The sequence below is a fragment of the Phlebotomus papatasi genome, chromosome 2 (assembly GCF_024763615.1).
Source record: "Phlebotomus papatasi isolate M1 chromosome 2, Ppap_2.1, whole genome shotgun sequence".
In the NCBI taxonomy this organism is placed as follows: domain Eukaryota; kingdom Metazoa; phylum Arthropoda; class Insecta; order Diptera; family Psychodidae; genus Phlebotomus; species Phlebotomus papatasi.
Window position 1 is genome coordinate 66,654,508 of NC_077223.1, and position 27,972 is coordinate 66,682,479.

General features: G+C 34.9%; 3 protein-coding genes across 3 annotated transcripts; 2 read left to right on the top strand and 1 right to left on the bottom strand.

Annotated features, from left to right (window-relative positions):
- The first annotated feature begins 82 nt into the window (after positions 1 to 82).
- Positions 83 to 20,382, top strand: LOC129803926 (NEDD4-binding protein 1). The gene is made up of 6 exons (XM_055850807.1): positions 83 to 139; positions 4,456 to 4,603; positions 4,942 to 5,250; positions 13,285 to 14,396; positions 19,798 to 20,022; positions 20,087 to 20,382. The coding sequence occupies exons 3-6, from the start codon at positions 4,954 to 4,956 to the stop codon at positions 20,289 to 20,291; spliced, it is 1,839 nt and encodes a 612-aa protein (XP_055706782.1). The 5' UTR covers positions 83 to 139; positions 4,456 to 4,603; positions 4,942 to 4,953; the 3' UTR covers positions 20,292 to 20,382.
- Positions 11,332 to 12,315, bottom strand: LOC129803932 (uncharacterized). The gene is made up of 3 exons (XM_055850814.1): positions 11,925 to 12,315; positions 11,652 to 11,858; positions 11,332 to 11,585 (listed from the first exon to the last, which is right to left on the bottom strand). The coding sequence occupies exons 1-3, from the start codon at positions 12,207 to 12,209 to the stop codon at positions 11,469 to 11,471; spliced, it is 609 nt and encodes a 202-aa protein (XP_055706789.1). The 5' UTR covers positions 12,210 to 12,315; the 3' UTR covers positions 11,332 to 11,468.
- Positions 20,383 to 20,400: 18 nt separating the features above from the next.
- LOC129803931 (ubiquinol-cytochrome-c reductase complex assembly factor 1) lies at positions 20,401 to 21,476 on the top strand. The gene is made up of 3 exons (XM_055850813.1): positions 20,401 to 20,572; positions 20,633 to 20,824; positions 20,886 to 21,476. The coding sequence occupies exons 1-3, from the start codon at positions 20,549 to 20,551 to the stop codon at positions 21,411 to 21,413; spliced, it is 744 nt and encodes a 247-aa protein (XP_055706788.1). The 5' UTR covers positions 20,401 to 20,548; the 3' UTR covers positions 21,414 to 21,476.
- The last annotated feature ends 6,496 nt before the right edge of the window (positions 21,477 to 27,972 follow it).

Here is a 27,972-nt window from a genome sequence, read left to right on the forward strand (position 1 = left end):
AAAAAAGTCGTGGAATAAGCAAATTCAAGGGATTGCTGAGTGTAAACGAGGAAAGAAATCTGTCCAAAAAAAGTCTATAAAGACTCCTAGAAAATTTAACCAATTCCAGAAATTTAACCAGAAGATTAAAAAGACTCAGGTATTTAGATTGTTTTGTCAATTCTTTCCTTATTAGATTTCGCAAATTATAAAGAATGTTCTCAGATTAACATCTCGAAAATTCCAATGAAAGTTAGGGAGCAAATTCCGTATTCAAAGACCAACTCATTTATTACTCAGTTTTGCAATAGGGTAAATGGTGGAAAGCGAGACACTTAAGAAAGAAATCAATTTCAAATGCATTTTTAAACTGAATAAATAATTATTTTAACCATTTTTTTGGTATCATGGGATTCTTTGACAAATATTTTAACAGAATCTTAACAATTGTTATTAAATATTGCAACCGAATAATCGGAAAATTCACGGAAATTGAAAAATAACACATTTTGAAAAGATGGACGAAATTTTGGAAAGTTGGACAAATCCTTTTGAAAAGTTGGACATAGTGATATTAATGACAAAATATCATACAAAATATGTAGAAAATCAAATTTTGAGGGTTTTCCCTGTATAGGGGGAGGCTTTGAACTTTCGCACGCAAAAATGATATTCAAGTTCAGTGATTTTTTCTGACTACCATGCAAACCGTATGGATTCTCCAACTATGCCAAAAAAAATGTCTTATAAGGTTCATAATCCCACCAAACAAAATCCCAGGAAATCCTTAGATTTTCCTCCAGAGGAAAATGAAAATTTAATGGCGATTTGTCCGATAGATGAATCAAGTTTCTATTATCGCACACGATTCACGCCATCATTGAACACCCCATTTTCACCGTAAATTTTGCACCGGACACTAAAAGTTGCACATCATTGTTTAAAGGGAACTCTATTCTACTTGATTAAACCATTTTTATAAGAAATAAAACATTTTAATATCACTTTTTTGGAACTTTTCTGAGAGATGTTTTATTGACATTAAAAACCATTTTTTTTGCTTGATTCTACGAGAATTTCACTCCGGAAACGGTTAAATCTGATGAATACTTTCTTGAAAAGTCCAAATATCACCAAATTTACACGAATCAACAAGTTTTTAAAGCTAAAAATTGACTAAAACTCTGCAAGCGAGAAGACCACACAAGATTCCACCATTCCTCCACGGAGCCAGATATGCACAAAAACGTTTGAATGCGCATCATTGAAGATTTCTCTGTTCCTGCAGCTGCAGGAATCGGGATTTAGCACAGATATTGAGCTTCAGCAGGTGAACAAGCTAAAATTTTCACAAAACATCTTCTTACGGACGCAATTTCTTTTCTTTGTCATGCAAAACAACACAATAGTGAGGTTATGTCAAAGATTGTCGAAAACCAGTTGTAAACTGTATGAGCTTATTGCAGATGTGATTCTTTCATTGCACATTCAGTTTGTGCAAGCTTGAAAAATATTTTTATATCAAAGAAATGCAAAATTGCTTAATAATTACTCTTCTGCAGCCTATTTGAGTCAAATTACTTCTTGTTTATCAACTTTACGATTTTTAAGTTTCCCTTTTTAGTGGTGGATCAAATCGGTAGATTACAATAGATGTGAATATGAGGGATCACATCTAAAATGAAGTTTCTTAGAAAATGTGAGAGAAGCCATGTCTTCTATGTGCGATCGATTAAGCTGAGTCAAGTTTGTGAATTTTGTTCCACCCACAAAAAGTGCCTGTTCAGCCTAAAAGATTTTTACATAAATCTGATTCCTAATAACCCTTCTGCCCTCTGTGATAGTAGTTTTTCAGAAAAGTGATATTAATTCTGCACAATCGTATGAAATATTGCACAGCAAAATTACAGTTTTGGACCTGTTTTTATTTTTTGCTTCCTGAAACTAGGAAAAAAGGATTAGACTCTCAATTTTTTCAGGAAAGATGGGATTTAAGGCTAGCTATTATAATATATAGCCATATGTGAGATTCATAAAGGAATATGGGAGAAATATGAAGTGTCTGAAGGTAGCGTATGTGCGAACGATCAAAGCCTCCCCCTACTTGCACATTTGATGGTTATGCTAATCCCTCCTTTATGTCCGGGTAACAGTTGAGGAACGCTAATTACCAAGAACTTTCTGGACGTCCAACCAAAAAGGGGTTCTGTTAATTTCACAGACGCCTCGCGCTGTCGAGCAGTTATAGCTTTATAGCGGTTGTAATTTTTAGCACATTTCAAATCCCCATCTACCCAAATCCTTTTCCGAGAGTTCTGTAGAGGCTCCTATTTGTCTTTCTCCAGGAGTTTTTGCGATATTTACTATCCATTCTGTCAGAAAAAGTGGTCTTCGGAATCTGGAAATCTTTGCCGCCTTTTCCAGGAGATTTTCTCCTTAACAGCTGCTAACTGCTGTTGCAACTATTTCTCCAGATACTTAAGGATCTTTGTCGTCCTTTTTGACATGATTTCACTGCACAAAACCACCAAATTCATTCACAAAATCAACTAGTCCAAGATTTCATAAAACTTGTTTTGAAAGCAACACGAAATTAAATTACTTTTCTATCCTTTTTAAATGTAATATTTCACAAATATTTTTTATTCAGCTTTTAAATGGATGTATGTCCTTCGATTTTCACTGCGGACTTAACAATATTTCACAAATTATGCCGAAAAATAAAAAAAAAAACACTTTGATATTTTCCTAGCAACTTCCATAAAGGCCTCTACACATTGGGAGCAATTTTCGTCAAAAATCGAATTTTTCACAGAATTTTGACATTTCTACCTACAACAGTGCGGACGATTTCCTTCAAAAGCCCAATTTTTGACGAAAACTGATTACAATGTATAGACACCCTAAGAAACAGAGAAAATGACAACTACCGTGTCAAGGTTATGAATATCACGTATGCAATACATTTTTTAAATTCTTCTTGCAAGTCACTCTTTGATTGTTTAATAACGACTTTTGCATTTTTAACTTCTCAAATAATCACAAAATTAGGTTTAATAATCTTTTTTTATCGAAAATTGAAATATTTAATTGATTTATTATCAAGTTTTTAAGGAGGTGTCTCACATTCCACACTGCTTTGTCCAACTTTCCAAACTGTCTCGCTTTAGGCAAATGACCCTACCGAAATTTTTGTCTCCAAAATGTTACGTCTCTTAACTTTTTTTTTAAGCGAAGATTAACTCTTTCACGTCACTAGGGTCATATTTGACCCGAGGAAAAAAATTGTTTTTTGACTATTTACATTAATTGAAATCTATGTGTTTGTGCACGACATCATAATAGAAGGATGTAAGATTCTTGGCTAATTTTCTCAAGACTCCAGATATTCAGGAGAAGAAAATATTTGAGATCAAAAATCACGAATTTCGAACTTTGTGAAATGACATTTTTCAAAATTTTTTATATTCATTTATTTTTTTCGGCAAAAAGTTCTTTAGAAACACCAAGTAGAATATCCAAAGATTGTATATTGCATACTTTGATATAATAAACTACTCTCAATATTCCAGAAAAGCGCGTAAAATTTTCCGGGTCATATATGACCCTATTGTCGGCAAGGGTAAAAGTTTATGAAAGTGTTTTCGTGCACACAGTGTAGTTGGGACATTGTTTTTCTTTGTAAAATCCAGAAGGAAAATATCTTGCTCCTGGATATTTCATCTTATATCTGATGAATTATAACATATTTTGCAATATTTTAGAGTATTCTGCAAGCGTCTCATATTGTGCAATTTTTTTGTGTGTGAACAAATATGTAGATAAGTTTATTTTTTCCAAATACCACTCAAAATATTGTGACAGAGACTGTTCAAGGGATTACCAGGAATATTCCTTGAACACCAGGAGTACAGTGATCATCAAAACAATCCAGTTTGCCATGGTTTTGGCCAAATTAACAACTTCAAGCAAAAAACTCTTAGAAAGCCCGTAATATAGATATTGAAAATGGTATGTATACTTCCCTTGAGGACAATAGGGTAATATATGACCCGGAGTTTTTCCGAGTTTTCACGCAATGGAATTTTTTTTCCTCTCAGAACTATTATATTTGATCATAAAGCATTAGGAAAAACTCAATTTTACATGAATTCACTTGCTGAATAAAAGTGTGACGCGAAAGAGTTAATGGAGCCTTTTACGCTATCATTTTTTTTATACTAATCCTAATATCAGTTTAATCTTGTCCCATTTCTTTTTTTTCTATTTTTTTTCTTTGCTGTTTATAAATGGTTGGAAACAGCTAGACATGGGAAAGGTCTGTAAATATTCTGACTGTTATAACGGTTGTAACACAATTTCCGTGACAATGTTCGGTTTTCCAAAAGATGCCAGACGACCTGTTTGGGAAAAGCATTCAGGCCAAGCTACCTTTAACGATAATGAGTTTCTATGTTACACACATTTTTATCAAAGCGATATCACAGAATATGGCCATAAGAGACTCTTAAAAAGAACAGCGTTTCCAATAAGTTGTGTTAACTGTCCGTGTGATGAGACTGGCCTCAAAGGAGATTGTGCCAAGTTATTTCAGCAAGCATCGGAAAATTCCGGGGCAGTTGATGTAAGTGATTTTTTGTTTTCATTCTTCAAAATAATCTATCAGAATTTTATATTTTATATAAGAAATATTATTTTCTTTAATAATATAATTTACGATAAAACAATCTTTAAGATTGGCAGAGGCACACACCAAAAATGATTGTAAAGTGTCCCAGCTTTGCTGAATGCTAGTTCCGCTAGGTCTCGTAATTTGGACTAAATTTACCAAATGTGGTTTCGAATTACTCGTCTGAAGCATCTAAAGCAGTTTTTCGGTTCACTACAATATTCAAATTTCCTTTGTTCTAGAAGGGGATATCCAAAAATAAAAAAATAAAAAAATTATCAAATTTTTCTCAGATCAGCTTAGACATGCCAAAGACTAAGTGTAAATATTTTGGCTGTAACAATGACTCCACAATTCCCATGTTTCGTGTTGCTTGTTCGTCACGCCAAAAAGATCTTTGGGTGAAGCATTCTGGCAATGATGCCTTGGAAGACTCTGACTTTATATGCTACGAACATTTTTATAAAAGTGATATCAGAGACGTTGGTCTCAAGAAAATATTGAAAAACAGTGCGTTTCCAAAGAGTTGTGTTAATTGTCTTTGTGATCAAAACGGCATCAAAGGAGATTGTGCTAACTTACTTAATTCCGGGAGAGTTGATGTAAGTGTTTTTTTTCTAATTTACTGATTTTGTTTACTCTATTTTTATATATTGAAAAATATTTAAACCTTGCGAAATGTTCAAACGATTGAGCTTGATTCTACAACTTTGAAAAGAAGTTTGCAATTTGTCTAACAAGAAGGTTAGTTTTTAACCTGTTCAATTGAAAGGAAATTGTGATTTGAAATTGGGATTTTTCACCAATTTTTAAACAAAATTTAGCCTTATCTTGACATCATTTCGCTTCACAGATTGAGAAGCTAAATTGCATTATGATATGGCTCAGTTCCATTTAAACATAGGAGAAAAATTCCAATTTCAAAGGTTCCCCACTTCTCCCTAGATACGTTCACAACTCTTTTAAACGAATTCATCTAAACATTTGCTAAAAAGTAGTATTCGATAAAGGCTTCTTTTTTTTTTAAGGAAATTGCCTGCAGTGCTGTAGGTGAAAACGTCAAAATTCTGTCAAAAATGACATTTTTGATGAAAATTTCTCCCAATTTGTAGATGCATTAAGAAAGGTTCATAACCGGTACGTAACCTCTCGGACGTGGTTCTTATTTATGAGGGATTTCAAGACCTTTTCAATCAATACACTCTCTATCCAATAAAATGAAAAATAAACTCTCCAAAATCTTTTAAACTTTTACAGCTAAATGTTGAAAAGCAGTATAAAGATAATCTGTGAATGATATGCCGTTTTCTTAGTGCTTGAATGTAAAATACTCTGAAAATAATATCGTGTTAAACAGACAACTTAATCTCGCTAAAATTTTGTCAAAAGATCTTTTTTACCAATTTGGCAAAACTTTTTCTCACATTTTGTATGGAGAAATATCTTTTTGACAAACTTTTGACAAGATCCAGTTAGTCGCCGATTTACTAAAACATTTCCATATTCTGTATGGAAGAACATCCTTTTCACAAACTTGTTAATTTGACAAGATATTTTTTCAGAGTGGAGTACATTTAAACAATGGACTAACGCTTAAGCTAAAAATTAGACCCCCTTCGGAGATTTAATTTTTTGGTGCCAGCTTAATTTCTGGAACCCAAAATTCCGATAATCCAAAATTCCGAACGCCAAAATCCTGAAAGGCATTACATTTTATGGAGAATGTGTATGATAATTTACCAAAATACAGAAAATTTTCCCGTTGCCTCCAATAAACGCGGGAGTAAACAAGGCAGTAGCTAAACTTTTGAAAATTCGGGATATTGCCGTTCGGAATTTTCGATTTCAGGATTTTGACCTTTTCGGGTTTTGGCGTTTGGGATATTGGCCCATTCGACTTTGTGGGGACTTTGTGTATTTGGTACATATTTCGATTTATTCGTAATTTTAACTTTTGGGATTTTGGCGGTATTTCCAGGATTTTGATCGAAACCCTTACTTGTACACCGTAAAAAAATTCCGAACATATTTGTTCCAAAAATTAGCTCGTTCACGGACACCATAATTTTTGGCATAATCTTGTTCATTTTACGAGACTGAAAAAGATACCCAATATTAGTAACGAATTTGTTCCAAAATGTAGCTCGTCCAAGGACACCGAAAATTTTTGGAACAAATTTGTACCTTCAAGGAGGAACAAAAAGATACCCAATATTAGTAACGAATTTGTCCCAATAAATAGCTCGTCTAGTATAAAATCGTATCCCTCCTCCTCTTACACTCAGTCACCCGTCACCGAAGCGAAGAGGACGCCAAATCTGTGGCAATTTTCGTGCTACATGGTTTCACTTTTTTAATTAGAGATTCCTCTCCTTTCCTACTGCCAGCACTCGCATATGATTTCGTCATGCACGCGTCTGTATAAAACACTCTTAAGTTGATTTTTATTTGATGTTCCTTATGAACTTTTGCCACCGAAATCCATCTCGACTGAAGTATAGGCCTTAACTGTAAGACGAAATCACTTACACGAATTTGTTCCCGACAATGGAAACAAAAAGATTTCCCATATGAGTAACAATTTCGTTCCAAAAATTACCTCGTCCACAAATATGATACAGAAGTAGGAATAATATTGTTATGAAAAATATGTACCAATTTGTTCCTGATAGTGGGAACAAAACAGCCGAGTGCAACAAATTCTGTTCCAATTTTCAGGAACAAATTTGTATAAAACGAAATCAACTCAAATTCGTAGACATTCCACTGTATCAAAACGGTTCCAAAAGAAAACTGTAACAAAATTGTAACTGCATTTCATAACAAAACTATAAAGAAAACTTTTTGGAACAAAGAAAATTCTTTTCAAGGTGCAAATCGATTCCAAAAAAATATGTTCCAAGGAAAACTTGTTCCAATATTTTGGTCAGTGTCCAAAAGTTTTTACCATGTAGGCTTAAAAATAAAATAAAGTAATGCACATCTTTTCGTAGATTCTTCCCAAAAATATGGGTTAATGATAGAAAATTGATACAATTTGCACCCTAATGGATTTAATTAAAAGAATTAATACTTTCACTTTCAATGTATGTAAGAGCTTGTTAAAAAGTAAATTTACCTTGAATATAAAAGGCACATCCTTTATAGTCGACTATAAACATTCACGTTCTTTCACATCTACAATATTGATTCCTATTTTATTTTAGAGAAATTTTAATATATATGTCTGGTAGTTCAAGATATCCAAAAATCGAGAAACCCCGTGTGGAATATTGCTGAGTGGAATAATAACATTAATGAATTTACTCTGGCATGCCAAAAAGTCAAAATATGGGGTTGTCGTATGAGAAAAATAGTTTACGCTAATAAAGCACTATTCCACGTTTCTGCATACGCAAGATATATTTAAACCTAGGTTAGGTTAACTCTTTAAGGACGAGAGGTTCAAAAATTGAGGATGAGAAAAAAAAATGATTTGCTCTGACTTCTTAGTCTAAACATAACTTTAGAAGATCGTAGAAAAAAATTTAGGACGCCGGTATTCTAATCATCCTTAAAGGGTGAATTTTAACTCTAGAACTAGAATAACGATAATCTGTGGTACAACTGAAGTTATTCTTCGTTTCAACATTCAGCTGTTAATCTTAAGAAATCGTTTTTAGGAATGCTTTTAAGACAGTTTCGTAGATGGACAAAATACTCGGTAGGGCATATCTAAAGATGATTTTAGAAATAGCATTAGCACGTCTTGAGATAAAAATTATGGTTCTGAGGGTATGGGGGAACAATTCAGGTCATATATAATAAATGATGTGGAGATCAAATTATAGGTGATTGGAAATTTTCGAAAACCCCAAGTCGCTATTTCTAACCGATTGGCAGCTATCTTTGATGCGCTGCTCCTGACAGCGTGACGAAATTTCTCAAGATTAGCTCAATGCACAAAGTTTAGACGCTTTGCTATCCACTTATTCATTTTTTAATTAACTACAAAATCATATTAAATTTTGGCTGTAATAAAAATAAATTTTCATATAAATAAGAGAGAGAATCTTATAAATTATTACAATTTAAATTTTGATATTGATCCCTAAATCCTAAAACCAGTACACCAATAGTGACCTTAAATATGCTTATTCCAACGACTAGAATTTTATGCCGGTATTCATACTTGTATAAAATTGTATTGTGTTCCGTTCGAAAATTACAGAAATAGCAGAAAATATATGGAATGGCTTGTGTATATCCTGGTTGTCTTGTGACAAAAACACGCGACTTTTCAGTAGCGTTTTTCGCATTTCCAAATGATAAACGTAGGGCAGTTTGGGCAAAACATCTTGGAATGGAACTTAGCTTATGTAGGCCACACCAAAGGATTTGCGAAAAACATTTTTGCGAAAGTGAGATAAAAGTTGAACCTCTAAAGAATATACTAAAACGGGATGCTATACCAAAAAGTTCTGTTGATTGCGGCTGCGATGAAAACGGGTTAAGCGAAGAATGCAAAGAACTTATGAAAAATGCTCCAGAAAGACCAGGAAAACCAGTAAGTTTAGTATTTTTTTTCTTTCTTGTAGGTTTAGTTTTTTTAGAATTGATATATTTTTATCTAAATCTAAATTATTATAAACAATCTATAACACAGTCAAACTGTTTTTTTTTATTTGCCCCTTCCACCTTTATAATATGATCTTCATCCCCCTCCCAATCTTTGTTATTCTCCTTGGTGAAACCTTGCTTATTCAGGGTTGAATTTTCCCTATAATAAGGGTTTTCCAAGGTCAAAGTTTACAAAGTCTCAGGACCACATATTTCTTAAATGATTTGGGAAACTTGGGATTTTTTGGAAAGGTCTTCGAATCCTTAAAAAATTGAACAATGGTTTCCATCGAATATAAAACGGTGATGAACAGGTTAGATAAATCGTTATTTTAAGGTCATAATTTTTTATTTTAAAATAATTATTTCTAATAATAATCAGGTGTTCTTCATATTAAACGAAATGAATTCCATATTAAGTGTCCACGGGGATCTTGAGACTTGACATTCAGTTTTTTTCTGTCTCGTACTGCCAGTAACAAAAAAACCAAAATTTTCCATATTTAAATAATTTTAAGGCCTTAACAATCAACCTTAAAATTAAACAAAATTTGGAATTTCAATTTCAGCTGAATGATTTTAAAGTTTTTTCTCCGTTTCTGTTTTTAAATACCTTAAAGGTCTACAGAAAGAAATTAAAGATCTTTATCATAAATCAATCAGTCCTTAAAATCCGATTTAAAAATTTAGGGATTAATGACACCTTTTCAATTCCCCTTACACTTCCAAATTGAAATTAAATATAGTTGTCCTTTTTTTGGCAAATGAATATTAATGGCGCTGACAAACATTTTCAATTTAGTAAAATTCAATCGATTGAATTTTACCTCTTACTCTTTCAAACTAAAATAAGATATGTTTATCTTCTTCTGTCAAATGAAAATTGAAATTTCAATTTCATTTTCAATTTAAAATTTCATTTGACCGGAAGAGACAGGAGCAAGTGATTAAAGTTTGAAAGAGTAAGGAGTGAAATTTCAATCGATTGAAATTTTACCTCTTACTCTTTCATATTAAAATCAGATTAGCTGTCTCTTTCTGTCAAATAAAATTCAAAATTGAAATTGAGAATGAAATTAAAATTTCAATTTTTATTTGACAGAAAGAAACAAACATATCTTATTTTAGTTTGAATGAGTAAGAAGTAAAATTTCAATCGATTGAATTTCACTCTGTTGAAAATGTGTGCCAGTACTATCAGAGATAAAATTTCATTCAACTTGATTGCACTAAATTGGAAAGATGTGCAAACGCCATAAAGATTTAACTCAGAACTGAGGAGTATTTGATATACTTAATGATTTAAGTTTAAAATGAAATAACTTTAACAACGGATAATATTTTATAATTGTAAAATAAATGGTAGATATTACTCCATTTTTGTTTCATTCTACCCCGTAATAGGCTTCTAGGAACAAAGTACCATGTTATAAACATTTAGTTTTTCGTTTATTTTATACGGCTCAGATCGGTTAGGATACCAAAAGCAAGTACTTTGAGGAATGATCGAACGCGCAAGCATGATAACTTTCCGTATGTGTTGAACCGATAAAATATTTTTTTAATGTATAGATAAATGATGCAAAACTTTCAGTAATACTTCTATAACTAGGATATAGCATTTAAATCACGACTTCGAAGCATTCCGCAAAGCTTGGACACTTTTTCACTCTTATTCATTTGTATTTTTTATATTTTATCACTGGTTTTTATAAAGTTTATAAAGTTTTGCACCATTTTTAAAATATTTAAGATTTTAAAGATTTCTTTTCGAGTTAGTTTCTTAAGATTTTTTTAGAAGTTCGGTAAATAGAATTTTTTCTATGTTTTGTTCAAATCAGGGGGGGTATATTATTCCCATTTTTACTAACAAGTGTTTATGGTTTCTCGAGTTTCGCGATGTTATTCTTGATTTTCTCGGATATCGCAATGTAGTTCTTGGACTAATCGGTTTTCGCGAAGCATTTCTCTGACAATTGACAAGGGTTTCTAGAATTTTGGTTTTTAAATCGATGTCTAACAATATGTCAATTTCAATTAAACGTTTAAATGTGCTTCACAAACTCTGAACAAGAACAATTCAGTTTGTTTTTTTTTTTAATTTCCATTACTGAGAGTTGTACTGCGTAATAATTTATTGATATTATTCGAGAATATAAGCACAATTTGCAATTGCATTAACAACCAAAAAAAAAGAACACTGGCGAGTGATATTCACAGCTTATACTTTCAATTCCTCAATTTCCTTCCTGATATTGCGTCTGGCGGATTCCTCCAAACGCTCCCGGAAGAAGTTGGTGGAGTAGATATTGGGGATTGTTAGAAATGTCTTGAGTATCTGTAATGGGAATCAATAAATATTCTATCTGGCCAAAGTATTTTCATGCAGAAGATTTATTCTAACCTTCAATCGGGTGGATTTGTAGGCTTCTGTATTCAAGTATTTGTATTCCTTTTGAAGCAATTCCGTGTAGTTCTTATATTCTTCCGGAGTCCCGCCCAATATTGCTAAATCTAAATCTTGCAGAAATTGTGCATCATCCTGAAATCCTTCCATATCTTCTGCGTTATTTTCTCCCAAAAGTTTAGTTACATATTTTTCGAGATTGTCCTGGAAATCCAAAGGCATATGTTTAGTACGAAATATATCTTTGGAAACACCCAAAATATGACTCACATTATCGACTTTAGCTGCCGCCAAAAAGTCCCGGAAAGCCTGACAATTTTCCACTTGACTATCTTTCTTGGGATCAAAAATATAGTATTGGAAAATTGCAGCCAATATAACACAATCATTGACTTTTCTTTCTCTCAAATACTTTTCCTTTTGCAAAAACATATTTTGATTGTGATAAACCCGCTCATCCTGTGAATAATTGTTGAGGATTTTACCCAGCCACTCCTGAGACACATTTTGATCTATTTTCTGACGTGAACACACTTCAAACCACAAATTTTCCATTCTTTCTTTGTTTTTATCTAACACACCAATTTCTTAAGTTTTCTTTTTGATTGGAATTTACATACGATTATCTCAGCCAATTCGCTTTCATATCGATTTTCTTAGGGCTTGCGCACAATTGTCTTACTGCAACAAGTTGTAACATTTTGAATTATTTACGATTTTTGGGATTTGTAGCATGGGAATTCTCGTGGTTTCATATATAGAGCAATTTTAGGATTAATTTGGGGAGAAAACAATATTGTTACAGAATAGTTATTCCTTTTCGTCGATAAAATATTGTATTTTTAAAGTTATGAATTCTCAAAAAGACACGTGGTTTTTTTTTGAATAATTTTGTTTAAATTCCAATACTTTCTGTTAATATTTAAAAGCCATCATTTTTGTAAGACTATAAACTTTTAATATGTGAATTAAGAGTAATTCATAGTAAATAAATTGATAGCTGAATTAATTACGGTTAGTGTGTGATTCTATCCGTTGAATTGTTTATTATTACAAGCTTTGTTTCCTAAAATCGGTGTTAGATGATTTATTTTATTTTGAAAAAAAAAAAACGAGATTGCTAGTGATATTTTGTTTTAAAACAGTTTTTTAAACAAATTGACTTTGTTAGTACTACTTTTCCAAAACGATTAAACCCCTCATTGGTATTTGAATTGACGTCATAGATGTCTTTCGGAGCGGCGCCGATTTCTTCTCAGAACGGTCCTAGTGTTAGCCTGTAAGTTACCCCTACGGGAGGGATATCGTAGAGAGAAATTGTTGAGGTTCAGTTCAGGTTGGATCGTCGTCGTAAGGAATAGAATAGATCGTTAGATCGCTGAAGGTTCTGGAGAAATCTCTGTCGCCCAAGGCGCTCATCCACGCAATTACCTTAAGAGGTCCGCTCTTACAGATTCCTTCACGGATCTAACAAGTTGTTGACTTCAAAGGTAGTTTTGAAGTGTAATAATAAGAAATTCGCACAAAATCCTATAATTCAATAAGAATACGCATTATTCTATAAACTTATATGAGGGCTCAAATGATCAATATCTTAAATTTCGTCCAATTTTGCGCAATGTTCTTTCAGAAACAACCTAGTACAACCATAAAAAAGAACGTATTGGAAAAGTTGGCAGAAACTGGGGATTACATTCCTCTAAATGCCAAGTCTTCTCCGCGGCCAAGCACATCCCCTAAAGCTGGGCCATCAAGGAAGAGATCGCGTGAAAATGACATTGAAGATGATAGTGAGGGATTGAAAGGAGTACCAAAGTTAGTAGCCAAAAGCTATCCCAATAATTTTGGTAATACATTGAAACATGTTCCACCCCTTGCATTTATCGGAAAGAACTTGACTAAACCGGTACAGGTTCCAAAAAGTAACATTGAATATGATGGTGAAGCATTGAAAGCAGTACCAAGGATAGTGGTACAAAACTCTCCCAATAATATTGGTAACACATCAAAACATGTTCCACCCCTTACACTTATTGGAACCATTCCTGTACAGGTTCTAAGTCAGCCTGAACAGGCTTTAGATAAGTCCGAACAGGTTTCAGATATACCCGATCAGGCTTCAAAGAAGCCTGATCAGGCTACAAATAAGTCCGAACAGGCTTCAAATAAGCCTGAAAATGAGTCAGTTTGCGATTCAGTGACTCAAAATGAGGCTGAAAAGGAGATCTCTATGGATTTGGTGAAGGAAGAAACTGCAGATCCATTAGATTGTAGTGATGTTGTGGTTGTGTCAACCTATCAAAACGTAACACCTAGGCGAGTGGTCCCTGACAGACCTGATGATTCTGTTGAAATAATCCCAGTTATCGATGATAATTCTTCAGACGAAGAATCTGTTATTGCTGTCAATGAGACAGCTGATGATTCAGTCATTTTTGTCTATGAGGAAAAGGGATCTGCTAAACCACAGGTCAAGACTCCGAATTTCAATAAGGGGAAGAAATTTACACCTGTGAAATCTCCGAAAAAGAAGCATTATAAAGCTAAGTTTCAAAAACAAGTGCCAATAGCTTCTAGCAGTCAAAATCCCACTACATCTGTTCCGAAAAACAAAGGAAGTGCTGAAAATGTTTCGGAAACCCAAAAATCGAAGAAAATCAAAATAATGAAGGACACCGGATCATCAACTGGAGAGAAGAAACCAAGATTTATCGTAATTGATGGGAGCAATGTAGCTTTCCAGTGAGTATTTTTATTTAAATTGTTTTTTTTAGCGTTTTAAAGGAAAACGGATGAACTTTTCATAATTTGAGAAGTGATTTCAAGAGATTTTTAAAGGTAAGTTTTGTTTTATTAAGCATTTTAAATTAATGTTTGTAAGGCTTGTAAGGTAAGTAGTTTTCACTGTACTAAGGTCTAGATAAGGAGGCTACTTGGCAATCTCATTTGTTCCGACACACTATGAGTGAATATTTCTTAAATAGATACTAGTCTATTTACTGATAGTCCAGTTTACTGATACTGACATATCAGTAAAACTGATACGTACAGTTTACTGTACGGCATCTCAACTCATGTTGACTTGCGATCCTAAATATTGCAAGTCGCAATATTCAGGATTAGAATATCGTTTGAATAAGAGCGACAGGAAGTATCTGTCAAAGAAAGTGGAATCTTTATTGTTCAGATCATATAGGTTACACTTCCTTTAATAGATTCATCGTGTCGCTATGATGAGTTATGATTCAGATCATAAAGATTCAATAAAAATAGCGACATGGGCGTTATCTGTGTCTTATGTGTATATAACAATGAGATCAATGAGTTTATCTTGTGCGGGATAACCAAGATATTTCGACGTTTGGATCAGCAACCGTGCTTCGACGCTACCGGGACATTACACCTTATGACACTCGCCTGCTTCTCTCACGAGCGCTACTTTTACCCATAATCTCTTATGGACCTGAACTCTTTTCTTTTCTGCGGATGGTGAAACCATTCGCCGCTTAACGGTTATATTTAATAACTGTGTGAGATACATCTGTGCTCTAGGACCACGTGACCACATATCTCCGCACAGGGACGTTTTTGTTGGTTGTGACTTACCATCCTTCCTGCAGATGCGTGCCCTTATCTTTCTGCATCGCCTAATAACGACAGGGAGTCCGGCGTACCTGGCTTCCCTCTTGACGAGGGGGGGGGGGTTCGATCAGGGTTCGAGGATACCTGATCCCTAGAGCGATGCAAGAGACGTTTTATCATACACTCTTTGTCAGAGGAGTATCGCTTTACAATTCACTTCCTCGTGATGCTTGCGCTTCTGTGAGAAACATTGAGGGTTATTTCAAGTCCACGCTTGGTTGATGCGTTCTGCTTTTGTCTTTCTTTTTCTCATTTTTTTTTCTTTAGTTTTTTTGTAGCCACACATTTGTAAGAGGGTTGAACCCTATTTTGTGTTGGTATATTGAATAAAAAAATTGAAATTGAATTTGCAATACTTGGGATTAGCAACCAAGTGAACCTCTGTTCAAACACTCCCACAAAACAAAATCTACATGGAAATATGTTCTGCTGATTCAATTGCACGCATGATACCGTTTCTTAGACTTGTAGTGAGTCGAAACGTGTTGAAGTGCTCGTGGAAATTGGTTAAGATCAGTAGCAACGACAGTTACTTCAGGTGCCATCATAGGTCAGTTGGTAGAATACTCGTCTAATTGCGAGACGTTCCCAGGTTTCCCAGTTCGATCGTGTGTGGTGGCAGGAAATTTTTCGTGTCAGGGGAGATTGGGCTATTTTGAGCTGTGGAGCTACATTGATATACAGTTTTCCCGCATATTTCTAAAGGAAGCTGGGGTCCACAATTATATATAGTTCCACAATTTGTTTGTAGGGCTAACTTAAATTACGTTGAAGCCCAGCTTTCTTCAGAAATATGCGAAAAAAGCGTATATCAATGTAGCTCCACTGTTCAAAGTAGTCACAGCTCCCTCTACTGGGATAAAATTGGGAAATTGAGTATCACTCGTTGTGAGTGTGGCCTGTATCTGCTTTGTACTGCTTTCTGTATCTGCTTTCTGTATCTGCCTGTATCTGTGCACACAAACACAAAAAACTCATGGGGTGCTTGGGATTACGAACCTAGTAAGTTTCTGCCCAAACACACAATAACTGCATTTGCTTTGTGTCTGCATTCGTTCAAGGCAGCGCTGCGTGGTATTTGGAACGAATGTAAACACAAAGCAAATGCAGTTAGCACAGTTGCTGGTTCAATCTACGATATTTCTTCATTGACATCAGTAACACTGAATCTAACAACGTCAAAGAGCGACGTCTGAGCTAGTTCTTCTTCTTGGGAAGGTGTCCTACGTCTGGTATATACGTGGGGTATTGAGTCCTATTAATGACATCGACATGTTGTAATATCAATGTCCATTTCATCTAATTTTTTTTATTGACATTTTGGAAATATTGATCATAGTGAGTCGTTATTAAAGAAGATTGCTAAGATCACTACCTCTCTATATTCTAGATCCTAAACTGCCCATATAGATTATGGGCTAGATAGGGCATTATGGCGTAGCGGTCAAACACTCTTTCTTGTGTTTGGAGGTCTTGTGATTGATCCTAAGTCTGTTAATGACTATGGTGACTGTCTCAGGCTTTTAACCCTGCCGTATGCCCAAAATTATAGTTCTCAAGATATTTGAGAACTCTGAAATATCGAAATGATTCTTTATTTCGTAAGGGGGTTATAATGTGACGAAGCGGTCAAGCACTTTTTAATGTGCTTGATAACTCTCAAGTTCGATTCTTGATTCACTTGTGGATCGAGTACGAGCAACAAATAGAGTTTTACCCAGTCACATGCCTTACAGAGAGAATTCTCAAAAAAGCATAGATGATAGTGAGAATATCATCTAATATTGAAGCCTTTTCAACTGTGTATGGGGCTGATCTACGATATAGACATGTCCTGTTTTATGCTGCTTGTAGAAATACTTTCGAAATTAAACAGAAAATGACAGTGCATCGGTTAGAGGAATAAGCTAGGAATGAAGTTTTCTAGTACGCTTCTTCACTTTTAGCGATTTCAGTAGCGATAAACATTGCAAGCATACCTAGGTTTCCTGTAGAATATCTCAGTTCATATGACAAATTTCCATGATAAATTCGAAAGTAGGACGACAATAATGAAAAGTAAGCATCGAATAGCTATTGGAAGCAACTCTATAAAGCTTTAAGTAACTCAAGACGTATTTCTGATTGGTTCTTCCAAATTTGCCATATAAAAAAATTTAAATTTGTCATATGACATTGTCATTCTGTTACAGAATTCCCCTACTGGGCTTATTATTGGTTTATTTATTACAAGATCACGAAAAATAGGAAAAAAAACAACTAATAGAATCCAGGTAGAAATATAAAAGATGGTCCAGGAGGGGAATTCTATAACGTTTTGGTAATGCCATATGACAAATTGGGCTCGAATCTTAGGAGAGCTTTCTCGAAAATGCGATTCTTCAAAAAATCGAAAATCTATTTGAAGATCCAAAAAAGAGACTTTCTTACTTAATACTTTTGCAAGGTGGCGGAAGTTATATCCTGTTCGAATTTCGAAGTGCTCAAGTGTCAAAATGTGACGGTCTTTATTTTGTTGTGAGGAAAAAAACGGAACAATGACGCTTACTGTTCTTGTCCGATTATTTAATCACTCTATAATCACTGAGCAACTCTTTTGCCAGTTTTTTAGTGTGATATGAAATTTTCTTCACCTTGTTCGAAAATTTAGTATGAAAATTCGATTTTGAATTTGAATTCTTCGCATTTCAACGACTTTTTGTGCAAATAGAGTCCCATTTACCTTTTATCCAAGACACTATTGGAGAATCAAAATCTACTTCTGTTTGGGCTCATTATGGTCTATGAACATTGCTCAGGAAAAGTCTTGACTTCAGCTATAACTTAATTGAAATCGAAAATAGGGATTTTGAAGATTTCGATATAACCGACATAGAAAATTTCGAAAATGTATTTTACCGTTCCTAGTCATTGTCGGGCGAAATTTTTATAATCTAATTCAGAAAGATTATTTATGCTTATCGGCTTGACTCAAATCGTCATCAAATTTTTCTTAATTGATTTCTCGGGTCCCGGTCGAACCCCCAAAAACCAAAATTCCGAACGGCAAAATTCTGAAAAGGTCAAAATCCCGAAAAGTTGAAATCCCGAACGCCAAAATCCCAGAGCCAATGCTACTTCCTCTTCTGTATTTGTGAAAATTATGCCACACATTCCTTCGCATAATTTCGATCCTTTCAGGATTTTGACCAGGCGATATTTTGGCTTTCCCGGATTTTTACTTACAAAGTTTTTGCTTTCGGGATTTGGACCATCGGATTTTTCAATTGTAGCACCGTTAGCGGTAGTCGCATGAATAGGGGAATTCTGTAACTCTCTTGCAATACCATCATAACAATTTTCGTTCGAATCCTAGGAGAGCTTTTTCGAAAGTGTGATTCTGTTGCTGTGACATTGTCATCTGTGGTACAGTAGACTCTCTCTCAATCGCGAATATGGGGCGAAATGTCATCCGGTTTAGCGATAGAATTGAGCGTCAAAGCCTTTGTAAATTCCACAAAAAGTGCTCAATTATAAAGAATCACGATAAAATAGGAAGAACTACAGCGAATTTGAGCGAATTAGCTTCATAATTAAGCGTGAAAATTGTCACCAAAATTTTACGCCCGATTGAAAAAGAGCCGATTGAGTGAGAGTCTACTGTATTGTCAGAAGTCACTGAGATTTATGGAAGTTCAAATAACAATTAATTTTATTAAACTTGTCAACCAAGACGGATTTTATTTGAGCAATACCATTAAATAAAGGGATTCATTAAAAAAATCAATTAATTGCATTTTCGAACTCGAGGAAAAAATCGATTGGCATTGTCAGTAGGGGAATTCTGTAATTTTCGTGGCATTGTCACGCGTGAGTTCGAAACATGACAATGCCGTTCGAGCTTTTTTTAGTCATATGAGTTCGAAAATGCAATTCATTGAATTTTTAATGAAATCCCTTTACTTAATGAATTTATGAAAATCCAGTACGTCTTAGTTGATTTGTTTAACAAAATTAATTGTCATTTTAATTGCCAGAATTCTCAAATATGTGACTTCTGACAATGCCACGTGAGCTGAAATGGCAATGTCACGGCTACAGAATCGCATTTTCGAAAAAGCTCTCCTATGATTCGAACCCAATTTGTCATATGGCATTGTCAGAGCGTTACAGAATTCCCCTCCAGGTTTCAAGTCACAAAAAATTACAGAATTCCCCTACTGAAAAGTTGCCGAATTTCACGAAATCCTTCAATATCATCCTCATCGACGATTAATTTCTGTGTACGGGGATGAATCTGTATCAGGAACTTCCATCCTTCTTTTAAGTTTTTAATCTTTTTCGAAAACCACAAAGTGAATTTTCATTCTGTTTTCTCTCCAGAAAAACGGCTCGATGAACGAATGGTCAAAAGAAAAATGATTTTTATATCCTATATTTATTTTTTTATACCTTCCCTCGATACTTAGACTTTGCTGGCCATCCCATTCGCTCCTATAGATATGTTTTTGTGACTTTCCAGTCATTCTCTGCTGAAAAAGGTATTCTCCGTGGAAGGTCTCAAAATTGCCATTGAATATTTTGAAGAGAAGGGACACGAAGTTGTTGCAGTTGTTCCGCAATTCCGTTCCAGGAAGAATTTGTCTACGGATCCTGAGCTCCTTAGAGATCTCAATCTCAAGGGAAAGGTGATTTTTAGTCCGGCAAAGAATATTCACGGATTCACACTGTCCAGCTATGACGATCTGTGAGTTGAAATTGGAGAAAGTTCCTGGGTGGGAGTAAGTGGGTTTAATTTCCTTTTCTACTAGGTTGATTATGCAGGTGGCAGAAAAGAACCAGGGCGTCATCATATCCAACGACAACTTTGCTGATCTTCTTGGGCAGAACATTCAATGGGACACCATCATCGGAACTCGTGTTGTTGGCTTCACATGGTTCAAGGATCAATTTTTCCTGCCCCTTGATCCCTACGGGCGCGATGGACCAAGAATTGACGATATTTTGTATCAATGAATTATTTTTCTTTTGTGTAAATACTAAAATGAATTCTTTTAAGATTGTCCGTTAAATATGATTTTTTGGAATAAAAAACTGCTAGAAAATATTAATAGCGCTTCGGGTACTCTGTGGCGGGTTTCTGAACTGCAATCAAGGTGCCATTCAAAACAAAAATAAAATTCAGAGAAAATCAGGATAAAAGAATATTTTTCTGGGATTTCTTGGGGACATTCGTGTTAAGGGTGATAGACAATATTTGGAAGATTTAAAAGATGCTTCGGATAGCACTGAAAAGGGTGAGAAAATTATTTTCATTTACGTAACGCAGGATAACCTCAAAATTTGTTTTGATTTAGGTGCCAATGGCTCCAACATGCTTCCGGAATCCTTCGATTTTAGCCACAATCCCCACGAGATTTGTTACTAATACACCTCGGCGGAGTCAGGGTACTGAGGCACATATTATCGAGGCTACAGAGACTCCAAAAACTAACACAATTCTAAAGAAATTGCAGAAGAAACTGGGATGGTCAGGAGATTCTCAAAGCGTAAGGGTTTTCCGGAAACATAATTGTCTTCTAAAAATGACTGAATTTGTGTTTTTTGCAGAGACTTCGAACTTCCAGCTATCTTCTTTATGAATCTATCGTTGATCGATTGAATTACATTGAGTTCTTCAAACGTTTCGACCTGCCAAATACATTTAATTCATGGTTCCTGGTCACAGAGCTCCATGTGTGGATGCTGCTGGTCCGTGCCATGGCTGAGGGCTCAGAAAAGGGTGAAAATGGACGGTTCTTGCGGAATTGCATTGTAGAGGCCATGTGGGCCGATGTCAATACGAGAGCCAAAAAGCTCGATCCGCAAAATCCTTCAGGAGCAAGGAAGCACATTGAGGTCCTGTCGCAGCAGTTTCAGGCTGCTCTAATCAACTACGATGAGGGCTTGATGGGGGACGACATGATCTTGGCTGGGGCACTCTGGAGACGCTTCTTCGAGAAGGAATGTCCCAATTTCGAGATGCTGGAGACTCTGGTGAAGTATGTCCGGGAGCACGTTAGGATGCTCGACGCACTGCCAAATGAGAATTTCGTGCAGAAACCTCAGGTTCAGTGGCAGGAATTTACCAAGGAATAGCTGTAAGTCTCACCACAGCAATTAAAGTTTGTATATAAATATTTAATCTTCTTCAAGTGAAAACAGATTCTTTTATTTGAGGATTTCAAGGTTACAATGGTTAAAATAATTTTTCTAGCTATTTTAAATTATTAAAAAAAAAGATTCTGGTGGATAATTTTAACGTAGAATAGCATCAAAGCCAGAGTTAAAAATCTGAAGCTTCTATAAAAATTTTAGCAGGAAAAATTAGCTGAAAGCTAAGTACCCCGCGTACCCTAATCCTTCTAAACAAGTTCCTTTGGTTAATGCTTTTTATTAAGAAGATGAAAAGGTAAGTGCAGTTGTTGTAAATTTATTTAAAAAAAAAAATTAAATACCTGAACTTTTCAATCATAAAAGGGATGGCAAAGCGTCCCAGTCTTTGCGAAATGCTCGAAATCGTGACTTGGATGCTATATACCTCAAAAGTACTTTCGCATCATTACCGTTTACTGGTACTCAACCGATTTGAATCGATTCATAAATCACTCAGTAGATTCCACAAAATACTTTAAAAAGAGTAATAAAAATTATATTCGAACAAAAATTACTTATCGGTAAATAACCGGTTCATTACCGGTTCACAACCGATTTGAACCGACTTATAAATCACTCAAAATATTTCCCAAAATACATCTCAGGAGTAATTTAATTGAATTTCGTATAAAAATTATTTATCGGTTATTAACCGGTTCATTACCGATTCAAAACCGATTGGAACCGGTTCAGTTTTATAGGAAATTCCAAGACCTTTCCAACGATCCCAAACATGACCCCATTCGTTTGATAAATGCACTCTTTAGTGTCTTTTTAACCTTCGAGCTTGAAAAATCGTTATTAGGCGTGATTTAACGGTATTTTCGTTTAAGGACGAAATGTCTGTCTGGGTAATCTCTAAAACATATCCAAAAATGAAGAAAATCGCACGACGCGTTTTCGAGCAATCCCAAAAAACATGGTTTTGGTGGGGAATGGGAGGGGTGGGGGAAAAATGAGGGGCATGTTAACGATCCTTGGGTCGACTTATGGGGGGTCCCCCGAAGGTTCCAGATCGCTATCTCTAACCGTTTGGGCTCTAGAGCTGATGACAGCCGGACGGACAGACGGACAAATGAACAAACAGCGTGACATTATTGGTGATATTTCTCAGAAATCGTCTGAAACGTGAAGATTTGTTGAGAAAAGTGGTCTCCGGAGGGTGGAGGGTGGAAGAATCGAGCGATTATATAATACTGCTCTCTCCGTGGAGTTCAAGCAGTAAAAGGACCTGTCCATCTTGAATAATTTCAGGGACTAGTTTAATCAAACTGAGCTTAATCTACTTCTTCCATTTCTTCATTTTATTTCTCAACTTTCACAAAGGGTACAATACTGTTATTAATTTGTCATAATACAGGGGGACAGGGGCTCCCAGGGTTTTACACATAAATTATGCATTTTTGCGTACAATTGAGAGCTAATTTGTGAAATAATTTTTGAGATACCCCTGAATGTATGTAAATGGGAGCCAAAATGGTTTTGCATATTTGCGGCGCTCCTCTATTTTATTCGAGTGAAATCTCTTGAGCGTATGAACATTTTCAGGGCGCATAAAGCGATTCCCTTTGCTCCCGAAAATGTCCATAATCCACGGAACCCTGTTTTCGGATAGAGGGAGAGGGTAAACGTTAAGAGATACAGGGACTTCGGCTTTCAAATAAATTCTCGGGACTGAAAAAAGCCCGCGATTTCACTCCAGTGACACAGAAAAGCTGTATACCCATAGGAGAGGTCTTTGGATTAAGTTACGGAAACGCCGTAATACAGTAGACTCTCGCAAATTCGGCTCTTTTAAGATCGGGCTATTTTTTAATTCGGGCAGCGGTTACATTTGAAAAAAGTTTGTTGTCATTTTTCAAGTTTGATTATGATTATCAAATGAATCAAATATGCTCAAATTTGGCATGGTTTGTCTTAGTTTTGATGTGATTTTGCATTATTGAGGGATTTTTATGCAATTTACGTTATATATAAGTGTGTAAACTCAATATCTATATGCACATGAATAAAAAATCGTTGCATTTCAAAAAGTTTGTCGCCCGAATTTCTGCCTAATTCGGTTGACATTTCGGTCCCATATGCCCGAATTTGAGAGAGTCTACTGTATATGCAAAAATATTTTCGGCGTCAAGTTTTCAGCCTATTTTCAGCGCCAACGGTTTATAAGAAATGTATTTTAAATTTACTGCGTGAAAAAAATGCATACATTTAGGGGCGTTTTAAAAATTATTTAATAAATTAGCTCCCAATAGTAGGCAATTCATATCAAATTCTTTCAATTCGTTTTCACTTAAACCGGAACTCCCTGTATTGACTTTTGTTCTTCGGTGACCCGGCCATTTTCTAAAGCTAGTTTGAAGTGCCATTTTTATTACACTCAGTCCCGAGATTATGCACATTTTCGGGACCGAAAAAATGCGCGAAATGGCTTTATGCATCGAGAAAATTTGCATACCCGCAGGCGATTTCTTTTGAATGAATCGGCCGTAGAATGAATTTCGCGAGGAGTAAAAGTAGTGAGAGCAAAAAGATTCAACTGTTTAAAAAAATACATTAACAAACAATATTTTTTTGCCGGAGTTCTTCAGTAAATTGATAGAATATTCAAAAATTTTACCTTAATAAAAAAAAGTTTTATACTGAAAAATAAGCATAGTGTCTTCAAAGAAAAGAAAAAAAACATGAAGAGCGGGTCTGAGACTTGAACCCATAACCTTTGCGTTGATGGTCTCGCGTTTTCCGGCCGCGCCATGAACTTGCTTACTTCTCTTAAGCAAATGGCCAAGAGTTGCATCGTCAATTTTTCTAATTTACATGATGCTTCCTCTGTTTTCTGTTATTACATAATTATTCCTCATTTTTCACGACTGAGGCACATTTTAAGAATACAGTGAATGATTCTAGAAGACAACTAAACGGTTAGAAATGCGAAAAATGATTAAAATCTTAGAAAAATTGCAATAGTAAACGATGAAATTTTGACAGTTCTTACACAAATTTTCCCATTACACAAATTTCATTACACAAATATAATATTACCGAAATGCTTGTAATATTACACGACTTTTCGCATACACAACTTTATTTCTCACATAATTTTTTACTGTGTTTCGTTTAAACTTAATTTTTTGCTCTCAGATTATTCTATCTGTTCGATTTTGTCGATTTAAGTGTAAAAAATATCTTTTCCCATAATAACGCTGCGGAAATACGCAGGTGCTGATATAACCACTTTTACTCAAGTGTAGACTCTCTCAAATTCGTGCATTTGGGACCGAAATGTCAACCGAATCAGAGAAAAATTCGGGCACCAAATTGTTTAAAATGCAACGATTTTTTGTTCATCTGTATACTCATATTGAGTTTACATGCTCATTGCTATTATAAATTTCATGAAAACCTCTTAATAATGTAAAATCACTTGAAAGCTAAGACAAATTATGGCAAATTTGAACATATTTGCTTCATTTGATAATCATAATCGAACTCTAAAAATGTCAACAAATTTTTTTCGAATTTAACTGCCGCCCGAATTAAAAAGTAGACCGATCTTAAAAGAGCCGAATTAGCGAGAGTCTACTGTACGTTGTTTTAAATAACGTTTTAGAAGAAAATTCTTACTAAATAGGGGGAAGTGGGGCACCTTTGAAAGTGGGGTACCTTTGAAATTGAGATTTTTTTACCTATTTTTAAATAAAATTGAGCCTTATTGTGATATAATTTAGCTGCATAAGCAGATTGAGCAGCTAAATTACATTATGATATGGCTCAGTTCCACTTAAACATATGAGAAAAATCCCAATTTCAAATGTGCCCCACTTTCAAAGATACCCCGCTTCCCCCTACAGTTAGTCTTTAATATTGCTGTAGTTCGTCACACGGACAAAATACCTGCTGTGGTCAAAAAACGTGTTCCAAAACAATTGAATTATGTCGGCTACCGAGCAACCGTTAAGATCAAGTTCTGAAGCAAAATTATAAAGGATACTCTTCCACAATCATCTAACTGTCAGTTCATTTAGATAGATAGATAGATAAATTTATTCATCAACAATGCTTTTCGAAGTACAGTTTCGTTTCACTGAGATCCCGTGCAATTCTTAGCGTCCACCGCCGTCTTAGCGTTGGTGACCAACCTCCAGAGCAAAACGGTGGAAAAGCTCCGTCTATTTACATCCTAGATATTTTGATTTAAATAAAGTTTGCAATTTTTCAGAAATTTAATTCCAAATTTCTGTGTAAATATCTTTCATCCTTAGTTACAAATCGAATTTGCATGCAATCGAGTTTGCTAAGCTACAATAAGCTGATCTAGGCTTATCTCTAGTTTTCAAAACTGTCAAAAGTTTAAAACATGTACTGAACGTTATTTTTTCACTTTCTTCCACATTATTTTCACTTTTAAAATTTAAATAGTTTTAATAAACGCCATTATTACACACAGAAAAATTTTGACTCTAAATTTAAGAATATATAAGATCCTGGGAAATTAAATTGGACGTGAATCCCCGAGGCGTTTAAGTTTAGAAGCTCTGAGCGAAAGAAATGAGCTAGAATCCCTAGCTCTTTCAAATTAAGAGATCGGGAACTTAAGTTCAGCATTAGCTGTAAAATGCAAAATGTCTACGGAGTTCCAAATTGCAACTAAAACTAAATGTTCAAGGATTTAGAATTAGGTCATTGGCATTCATTGGATGGGATTTGAAATTAAATTCCTGAGTGTTTCTATTTAAGAATTTTCCATTTTCTGTGTGTACGTATAAAATTTCCAGATGTTTGACTTAAATTTTCACAAGTGTGACACATTCCATAGAAAATTCAAGAACGTGTTTCATTGTATTATTTTTAAAAGCATTTTTTGTACTTAATTATCATCTTATTATAATTTTATCTAATGAAGCGCCCCAATTCCTTCCCGGACTCCCGGAACGCGAAATTCTCCCTTGAGTTGGCGCTTACCACGAACACTGGTGGTGGTCCTCTGTGCGAGCTCCTCGCACACCCGATGTGCACTGGCGAAGCTCTCGCGACGAAGTAACTACACCACTCGTGTCGCTACTTGTCACCTTCACACACTCAGCGGCTGGCCGGAAGGAACCGTCATGGTTCGAATGTAACGGACATTGCCACAGTGAGGTTGTAGAGAACGACCCTACTTTACTGTGTTGGCGGGAAAAACGACTACACTAAGTTGTGTGCAAAGTCTCTACTATGCAAAACTGCTATTGTTTCACTAATCTTTGTAAACAGTCTTGAACACGTCACGTTTGAAAAATCTATAATTACGAAAAATCTTTAAGACTTTTAGTATAAACTTTTCGAGAGAAAACCTAATTCGGAAAAGTGCTCAAATATCTAATAATCTAATTTCGACAAGTCCTTAATGCCACTAAAATAGCGGAATTGCTATATCATCCTTCTATCAGTTCATCCAAATCCTTGATATTTTCGTTGAAATTCAAATTTCGGGTTTATTCAGAAATTTGATTCCAAATTACTGAAAATGATATATCTCAAGCTCCAAATCGAATTTGCGTACAATTCGAGTTTGCTGACTTTAACCCTTTAAGGACGATTGGAACACCGGTGTCTCATAAAGAAAATAATTTTTCCTGACTATCCAAAGTTATTTTTTCTTATGTCTGTACATAATTGTAAAGTAGAAGGTTGAAGGAATCTACAATACTTTTTGCAAGTGTCTAGCTATTTGATATGCAGTAAATATTTAAGCTCAAAGATGGCGAATTTTTAATTCTCAAATTAATAATTGTTTTTATTTATTTTTTATACTTCTAATATTTTTTAAGCAAAACCCTTTTGGCAAATAAAACTACAATACTCATACGTAATATCTTTCATTAAAGCGAAAAATATTATTTATTGGTATTGTCAGAAAAATTACTTAAATTTTTTGGCTATTTTTGTCCCTATCGTTCATAGAAGCACAAAATACCCCGAATCAGACTCTGTTGGACTTTCCAAGGTTAGATGTAAGACTTATCATTGATTATGTTTCCCACCAGTTTAATTTTTATTGTTGATTTTCTGTCCCTAAAAAGTGTCTCATAGTTAAAGGGTTAAGAATCTCACCTACAATAAGCTGATCTAGGCTTATCACTAATTTTATTTCCCGCAATGCTTGCAATATATATTATATTTTTTAGCAGAGGTCAAATTTATGAGATATTGCACTTCAACTCAGAGCGTTTTTAGGCGTGATTTTTTTCATAATCACTACTGTAATCTTCAAATTCGGTCAACCATTCCAGATGAGTCTGATATTCACAGAAGATATACATGTCTTAAATAAAGGTATCCCCACCTTGAAATTTTTTTCCCAAATTTCGTGGTATGCAGTATGCTGAAATTCGTAAGATCGAGCACTCGGCAAAGTTGGAATGTCACTATTTTTAATTTTAAATTGTGTTAAAGTAACTGTCTCTCCCTCCAAATTTTCTGGATGGTAATATTTTCCCGATGATGAATATCCCCTGCGCGA